Genomic DNA, 8811 nt, shown 5'->3' with positions numbered 1-8811 from the left:
TATGTGCATTATTTTTATTCATATTAGTTTCATTTTTTTGTATATAGTTTAGTGGTTTAGTGAATTCTTTGTGATTCTTTTAGTGATTTTTCTGGTGAGTTTTAGTGAGTTGTGTTTGCATTGGCTGGCAACAGTGCCTTCAGTGTGCTATTCAAGTTGTGTCTGTGCATTCGACAATGTGTGCAACTAGGCAAACATATTCATTCATAGGTTTACAAAAACATATTTATTCATAGTCTTTAGAGTAACACATGTTCATTCATAGACAAGATTTACATGTTCTTAACAGTGTTTTAGAGTGCTACTCAGTTTATGTGTGACCGAAGACAAAGTATGACAGTTTAGCAAGCAACCATGTGGTTTAGCAGCAAGCTAGCAACAATTAACTGCGAAAAGAAGTTAAGATAAGTAATTCATTGTACTAATATTTAAGTATTATATCAGTATATTAACATATGAACAAAGCATGTTATATTTATCATATTAACACATGTACCTTTAAATAAGAATTGAAGCAAGTAACATCTAAAATATTCGTCAAGTCTTATTCTCGTTCCTTCATGATATCTGGGTGAATCAGTAATATGGGTTTAATCATACAGTTCATTAGCTTTGGATGTGATATGTGTGATTTGTAAATAAAGTACATAAACATATCACCCCTTCATACATCATCATTTTTTTGGTCCTCCGTCCACCGGATGTCAGAACGAGAAACGTGACTTTGCATTGTTTCTTCTCGTTGTGTTTGTGTGGGTGCTGGCTGTCATAAGCAGGACAGAGCTGTTCATATCAGTATAGTGGTGTGTGTGCATTCAACCCAGCTGAATTCAAGGTTACACGTTTGTAGGTCACTCAGAAGTGAAAAGTAAAATATATTGTCAGCGGTTTGAGTAGTTAAAAAAAAAGACTGAAACAATGGCAGAAGTGCAGTTGGGTCAATTAATTAAGAAACGTGCTTCGGTCAAAGGTCAGGCAACAAGAATACAGACATTTCTTCAAAAACTACAGAATGAAAATAAACCTAGCATACAAGAAGCAAGAACAAGGCTAGTTGCACTTGAAGGGGTTTTTATTAAGTTTGATGAGATACAGTCAGAAATAGAGCTCTTGGATGAGACGGGTGAACAAGAAACGCACAGAATTACATTCGAGGAACTGTATTATGATTCAAAGGTTAAGTTACAAGAATTTATTGATAGTTTTGAACAAAAAACGGATTCAGGGACAGCAAATAACAAAGCTGGAAATTCTAGTAGTAGTTCAGTACAATTGCCTAAAATTTCCTTGCCCACATTTTGCGGTAAATACGAGGAGTGGTCGCCCTTTAAGGACATTTTCATTTCCCTTATTCACAATAACGAATCATTAAGTACAGTTTGTAAGTTTCAATATTTGCGCACATCGCTCAAGGGAGAAGCGTTTACATTAATAGCAAATCTGCCTACAGTAGAAGTTAATTACGAAATCGCATGGAAGCTTCTTGTTGAACGCTACGAAAACAAACGGTTGATAGCTTCGACATATGTACGAGGGTTGCTCAATATCAAGCCAGTAACGAAAGAAAACGCTAAAGACATTAGACAATTTGTAAATACTGCACGTAGTAATTTTCAAGCCCTTGAAGCATTGAATTTGGACAAACCTTTGCATGACGTACTCCTAACACAACATTTAGTAGAAAAACTTGATTCGACAAGCAAAAGGGAATGGGAAGCTGAACAAAGTAGTGACTCCTTTCCATCGTTATCGGAATTATTTTCATTTTTAGAAGGTCGTTGTCAAATGTTAGAAAACATTCGTCCTACTCAATCTGAAAGTACTTATGACAACAAAAGTGTAGAGTCCAAAGCAAAAAGAAAGAATAACAGTCAAGTGAATGCGTTTGTTACTGTGCTTCCAAATGCATGTAATATTTGCCGTAGCAAAGAAACGCATGCTGTTTTTCGCTGCCCAGAATTTCTGAGTGCTAACATTAATCAAAGAAAGGAGCTCGTGAAGCAAAATAAACTATGTTTTAATTGCTTAGGTAATAAACATCAAGTAAAGGCATGCAAATCAAGTACTTGTAAGAAATGTAATTTTAAGCATAATACACTGTTGCATGAAGATACTACTCAGGAGGCTACTAACAAAGACAGTTCAAGCAAAACAAATAACAATAATACTAATGTACCTAAAGTTAAGGAACAGAATCAGGTTCAAGTTCAACCACAGGACTCTTATTGCTCATTTAAGATTAATTATGGTCAGCAAGTCTTATTAGCAACAGCGTTAGTTAACGTAACAGACACTAAAGGTCGTTTTCAACAATGCAGAGTGTTATTAGATGCAGCGTCTCAATCGAATTTTGTAAGCGAAGCTTTAGTTCATAGATTAGGCCTCAAGAAAACGAAAAATCGTGTTCCCATTAGAGGTATCAATTCTGTAACCTCCGAAGCTCAGTACAGTGTTAAAGTTCATATTTATTCAAGAACATGTGATTTTAGTGCAGTGGTCGATTGTTTAGTATTGCCAAACATTACAGGTTGCATACCTTCTAAGGATATTGATTACAGTAATTGGAACTTGCCAAAGGATATCTGCTTAGCCGATCCAAATTTTCATCGCTCGTCGTCAGTAGACATGCTTATAGGTGCGGGGTTATTCTACAGTCTCCTTGAGCCAGGCCAGAAGACTAGGAAAGGACATTATCCAGTTTTGCAGGAAACGAAGCTAGGATACGTTGTCGTCGGAAATATGCCTTCAATACCCGAAGAAGCCAACCAGTCGGTAATTTCATGTTTTTCTCAGATGGAGACAGACTTGGATACACAATTGAGAAAATTCTGGGAACTCGAAGATCTTCAGACTAAGATTTACACGCCGGAAGAAGAAAATTGTGAGAAGCATTTTTTACAAAATACAACCAGAAATGGAGATGGAAGATTTATTGTCAAATTACCAAAGAAGGAAGAGAATGCAGTTTTAGGAGAGTCTTACAACATGGCACTACAAAGATTTAAGCAGCTTGAAAGAAGATTGCTACAAAATCCTGAGTTTCATAAACAATATGCCGCCTTCATGGATGAGTATTTAAGTCTGGGTCACATGCGAAAGGTTACAGAAGAAGACGTGAACAGCAGCAGCAGTTGTTATCTTCCACATCATCCTGTATTCAAGATGGACAGTACAACAACTAAATTAAGAGTGGTTTTTGATGCAAGTGCAAAAACGTCTAATGGCAAATCATTGAATGACATTCTTCAAGTTGGGCCAATTGTTCAAGATGACTTGTACTCCATTATTTTAAGGTTTCGGTTGTATCCAGTTGCATTTACAGCAGACTTAGAGAAAATGTACCGCCAAATATTAATTCATGATGAGGACAAGTGTTTACAACGCATCCTTTGGAGAAATTCAGTAGAAGAACCGATCCAGTCGTATGAGTTACAAACAGTGACGTACGGGACTTCGTCAGCATCCTTCTTGGCAACAAGATGTCTGAAGCAAATAGCGGAGGAAAATTCCAAGGAATTTCCAGAAGCGGCAGAAGTAATAAAACACAATTTCTACATTGATGATGTGTTAAAATCAGTACCAAACGTGTCAAAGGCCTTAGAACTACAAAAGGATCTTATTAATATTTTAAGCAGAGCAGGTTTCAAGCTTTGTAAATGGAGTTCTAACAAAGAAGAAGTACTTCAAGGAGTTCCTGAAGACTTCAGGGAAAAACAACAGCCAATCATACTTGGTCAGCAAGACGGTGTTAATACGTTAGGAATAGCATGGATTCCATAACAGACAAACTTATAATTTCGAACAAAATTTGTAAAAATGGAACTGCAGTAGAAAGAAAGGTTGCAATGACAAAAAGACAAGTCGTCAGTATAGTGTCATCTATCTTCGATCCATTAGGTCTAATCGCTCCAATTGTCATCAGATACAAGAATTTCTTACAGAAGTTGTGGAAGACAGGGATGGATTGGAATGACCCATTAGACACAGTCCTACAAGTTGAGTGGAATCAATTAATGTCTTGGTTACCTGCGATGGCGAAGATACAAATTACAAGAAACGTAATGTCTTCGGAGAACGTTAAGGAAATTCAATTACATGGTTTTTGCGATGCAAGTGAAGAAAATTTTGCAGCAGTAGTGTACATCAGGGCTACAGACGAACAAGGAAACATTGAAGTCAATTTACTTTGTTCAAAGTCGAAGGTTGCACCACTGAAGAAGCAAACTTTGCCTAGATTGGAATTATGTGGAGCACTGTTACTTTCGAAGCTAATAGACAAAACGCTATCCATATTGAATATAGAGGTCAGTGGTATACACCTGTGGACAGACTCGACGATAGTTTTGTCATGGATCAAATCACCTCCCAATCGTTGGAAGACATTTGTATCCAACAGGGTGGCTCAAATTCAGAGAATCACATCAATCAATCAATGGCACCACGTGCCTAGTAAAGAAAATGCGGCAGACATAGTTAGTCGAGGAGCGGATCCCAACACTCTTATTCAGTCTCGAGAGTGGTGGCATGGTCCAGAGTTTCTTCACACAGCAGACTGGCCATGTCAAGAACAAAATGAGCCAGCTAATATTCCAGAAGAGAAGAAAGTCATGATAAGTTTGGTGGCAGTTCATGAAACAAGATTTATGAAAAGGTATTCATCGTTAAACAAAATGTTGAGAGTAGTAGCATATTGTTTGCGATTCAAACATAATTGTTTTTCCAAGAAATTAGAAAGAAAAACCGATAGTCTTGACGCTTCGGAACTTCGTTTAGCGTTACACAGATGTATCAAGATGGTACAACATACTACCTATCATCAAGAAATATTGAACTTGCAGCAACAAATGGAAGTTTCAACAAAGAGCCCAATCAAGGATCTTTTTCCATTTCTGGACACGGAAGGAATGCTAAGAGTAGGAGGAAGATTGGAACATTCAAACTTGGAGTACGACAACAAGCATCAATTCATTTTACCTGCAGGACATCATTTCACCCACCTGATAGTCAAAGAAGAACATAAAAGGTTGCTTCATGCAGGACCACAGCTTCTTATTGCATCTTTGCGTACCAGATATTGGATTCCAAGAGCTAAGAAGATGGTCAAGGCAATAGTACACAATTGTTTGGTTTGTTTCAAGTGGAGATCAACAAGTTCATCACAGTTAATGGGACACTTACCCAAGGAGAGAGTAAATGAAGCAAGACCATTTGTACACGTGGGAGTTGACTATGCAGGATTCTTTTATGTCAAGCCCACGATTCGCAGCAAAATTCAAATGAAAGTATATGCAGCGTTGTTCATCTGTTTAGCCACTAGAGCAGTTCACATAGAAATAGTTTCAGACTTAAGTTCTCAAGCCTTCATCGCAGCATTGAAGAGATTTATTGCTAGGCGAGGAAAATGCTTATCTATCTGTAGCGACAATGGTTCAAACTTTGTTGGCGCCAATCGAGAATTGCAACAATTTTTTGAATCCAAGACTAACCGAAAGGACATCCTGGAATACTCAGCTCAAGAAGGTTTAGAATGGAAATTCATTCCTGCCAGATCTCCTCACATGGGGTCATGGGAAAGTTCAATAAAATCCATGAAGTACCACCTACGGCGTGTAGCAGGAACAGCAAGTCTGACATACGAAGAGTTGAATACGTTACTTATTCAAATTGAAGCCATTCTAAATTCAAGACCATTGACAGCCATTTCCAACGATCCTACAGATCCAATGTATCTCAGTCCAGGACATTTTTTGATGGGAGCTACACTTCTCAGCCTTCCGGAACCAGATCTACTGGACGTACCTATCAACAGACTAGGCAGATGGCAACGGATTCAACAAATGAAGCAGCATATTTGGAAACGTTGGTCAAGGGATTACCTCAACCAGTTACAACAAAGAAGAAAATGGAAGTCAGCTCAGCCTAATCTACAACCGGGCATGGTCGTATTGTTAAAAGAAGACAATGTTCCTCCTCAAGTGTGGAAGTTAGGTGTGATTGAAGAAGTTCATCCGGGCAGTGATAATTTAGTGCGAGTGGCAACTGTGAAGTGTAAAAGTGGCATTTTTCGGCGCAGTGTTGCTAAATTAATTCCTTTGCCCCTAGAATATTAATTGATTGTGTTCAATCAAGGAGGGGGAGGATGGATAAGCTTGCATATGTGCATTATTTTTATTCATATTAGTTTCATTTTTTTTGTATATAGTTTAGTGGTTTAGTGAATTCTTTGTGATTCTTTTAGTGATTTTTCTGGTGAGTTTTAGTGAGTTGTGTTTGCATTGGCTGGCAACAGTGCCTTCAGTGTGCTATTCAAGTTGTGTCTGTGCATTCGACAATGTGTGCAACTAGGCAAACATATTCATTCATAGGTTTACAAAAACATATTTATTCATAGTCTTTAGAGTAACACATGTTCATTCATAGACAAGATTTACATGTTCTTAACAGTGTTTTAGAGTGCTACTCAGTTTATGTGTGACCGAAGACAAAGTATGACAGTTTAGCAAGCAACCATGTGGTTTAGCAGCAAGCTAGCAACAATTAACTGCGAAAAGAAGTTAAGATAAGTAATTCATTGTACTAATATTTAAGTATTATATCAGTATATTAACATATGAACAAAGCATGTTATATTTATCATATTAACACATGTACCTTTAAATAAGAATTGAAGCAAGTAACATCTAAAATATTCGTCAAGTCTTATTCTCGTTCCTTCATGATATCTGGGTGAATCAGTAATATGGGTTTAATCATACAGTTCATTAGCTTTGGATGTGATATGTGTGATTTGTAAATAAAGTACATAAACATATCACCCCTTCATACATCATCATTTTTTTGGTCCTCCGTCCACCGGATGTCAGAACGAGAAACGTGACTTTGCATTGTTTCTTCTCGTTGTGTTTGTGTGGGTGCTGGCTGTCATAAGCAGGACAGAGCTGTTCATATCAGTATAGTGGTGTGTGTGCATTCAACCCAGCTGAATTCAAGGTTACACGTTTGTAGGTCACTCAGAAGTGAAAAGTAAAATATATTGTCAGCGGTTTGAGTAGTTAAAAAAAAAGACTGAAACAATGGCAGAAGTGCAGTTGGGTCAATTAATTAAGAAACGTGCTTCGGTCAAAGGTCAGGCAACAAGAATACAGACATTTCTTCAAAAACTACAGAATGAAAATAAACCTAGCATACAAGAAGCAAGAACAAGGCTAGTTGCACTTGAAGGGGTTTTTATTAAGTTTGATGAGATACAGTCAGAAATAGAGCTCTTGGATGAGACGGGTGAACAAGAAACGCACAGAATTACATTCGAGGAACTGTATTATGATTCAAAGGTTAAGTTACAAGAATTTATTGATAGTTTTGAACAAAAAACGGATTCAGGGACAGCAAATAACAAAGCTGGAAATTCTAGTAGTAGTTCAGTACAATTGCCTAAAATTTCCTTGCCCACATTTTGCGGTAAATACGAGGAGTGGTCGCCCTTTAAGGACATTTTCATTTCCCTTATTCACAATAACGAATCATTAAGTACAGTTTGTAAGTTTCAATATTTGCGCACATCGCTCAAGGGAGAAGCGTTTACATTAATAGCAAATCTGCCTACAGTAGAAGTTAATTACGAAATCGCATGGAAGCTTCTTGTTGAACGCTACGAAAACAAACGGTTGATAGCTTCGACATATGTACGAGGGTTGCTCAATATCAAGCCAGTAACGAAAGAAAACGCTAAAGACATTAGACAATTTGTAAATACTGCACGTAGTAATTTTCAAGCCCTTGAAGCATTGAATTTGGACAAACCTTTGCATGACGTACTCCTAACACAACATTTAGTAGAAAAACTTGATTCGACAAGCAAAAGGGAATGGGAAGCTGAACAAAGTAGTGACTCCTTTCCATCGTTATCGGAATTATTTTCATTTTTAGAAGGTCGTTGTCAAATGTTAGAAAACATTCGTCCTACTCAATCTGAAAGTACTTATGACAACAAAAGTGTAGAGTCCAAAGCAAAAAGAAAGAATAACAGTCAAGTGAATGCGTTTGTTACTGTGCTTCCAAATGCATGTAATATTTGCCGTAGCAAAGAAACGCATGCTGTTTTTCGCTGCCCAGAATTTCTGAGTGCTAACATTAATCAAAGAAAGGAGCTCGTGAAGCAAAATAAACTATGTTTTAATTGCTTAGGTAATAAACATCAAGTAAAGGCATGCAAATCAAGTACTTGTAAGAAATGTAATTTTAAGCATAATACACTGTTGCATGAAGATACTACTCAGGAGGCTACTAACAAAGACAGTTCAAGCAAAACAAATAACAATAATACTAATGTACCTAAAGTTAAGGAACAGAATCAGGTTCAAGTTCAACCACAGGACTCTTATTGCTCATTTAAGATTAATTATGGTCAGCAAGTCTTATTAGCAACAGCGTTAGTTAACGTAACAGACACTAAAGGTCGTTTTCAACAATGCAGAGTGTTATTAGATGCAGCGTCTCAATCGAATTTTGTAAGCGAAGCTTTAGTTCATAGATTAGGCCTCAAGAAAACGAAAAATCGTGTTCCCATTAGAGGTATCAATTCTGTAACCTCCGAAGCTCAGTACAGTGTTAAAGTTCATATTTATTCAAGAACATGTGATTTTAGTGCAGTGGTCGATTGTTTAGTATTGCCAAACATTACAGGTTGCATACCTTCTAAGGATATTGATTACAGTAATTGGAACTTGCCAAAGGATATCTGCTTAGCCGATCCAAATTTTCATCGCTCGTCGTCAGTAGACATGCTTATAGGTGCGGGGTTATTCTACAGTC

At 37.3% G+C, this 8811-nt stretch overlaps 2 protein-coding genes across 2 annotated transcripts; both read left to right on the top strand.

The window, feature by feature from the left end:
* The first annotated feature begins 2985 nt into the window (after positions 1 to 2985).
* Positions 2986 to 3973, top strand: LOC145661806 (uncharacterized). The gene is made up of 2 exons (XM_081727139.1): positions 2986 to 3534; positions 3923 to 3973. The coding sequence occupies exons 1-2, from the start codon at positions 2986 to 2988 to the stop codon at positions 3971 to 3973; spliced, it is 600 nt and encodes a 199-aa protein (XP_081583265.1).
* A 931-nt stretch (positions 3974 to 4904) lies between these two features.
* On the top strand, positions 4905 to 6110 carry LOC145661805 (uncharacterized). Its single transcript, XM_081727138.1, has one exon. The coding sequence runs from the start codon at positions 4905 to 4907 to the stop codon at positions 6108 to 6110; it is 1206 nt and encodes a 401-aa protein (XP_081583264.1).
* Positions 6111 to 8811: the final 2701 nt, after the last annotated feature.

This window comes from Thermobia domestica, chromosome 10 (assembly GCF_964235325.1).
Source record: "Thermobia domestica chromosome 10, izTheDome1.hap1.1, whole genome shotgun sequence".
NCBI classification, from domain to species: Eukaryota; Metazoa; Arthropoda; class Insecta; order Zygentoma; family Lepismatidae; genus Thermobia; species Thermobia domestica.
The sequence above is the reverse complement of the archived record's forward strand: the minus strand, read 5'-3'. Positions and strand labels throughout refer to the sequence as shown.

What these genes read in the sequence shown, in the direction of transcription:
- LOC145661806 (XM_081727139.1), top strand. Translation starts at nt 2,986, where the DNA reads ATGGCACTACAAAGATTTAAGCAGCTTGAAAGAAGATTGCTACAAAAT. An exon ending in AATTTCCAGAAGCGGCAGAA is followed by an intron (nt 3,535 to 3,922) that starts GTAATAAAACAC and finishes AATTGTCATCAG; the next exon opens with ATACAAGAATTTCTTACAGA.
- LOC145661805 (XM_081727138.1), top strand. Translation starts at nt 4,905, where the DNA reads ATGCTAAGAGTAGGAGGAAGATTGGAACATTCAAACTTGGAGTACGAC.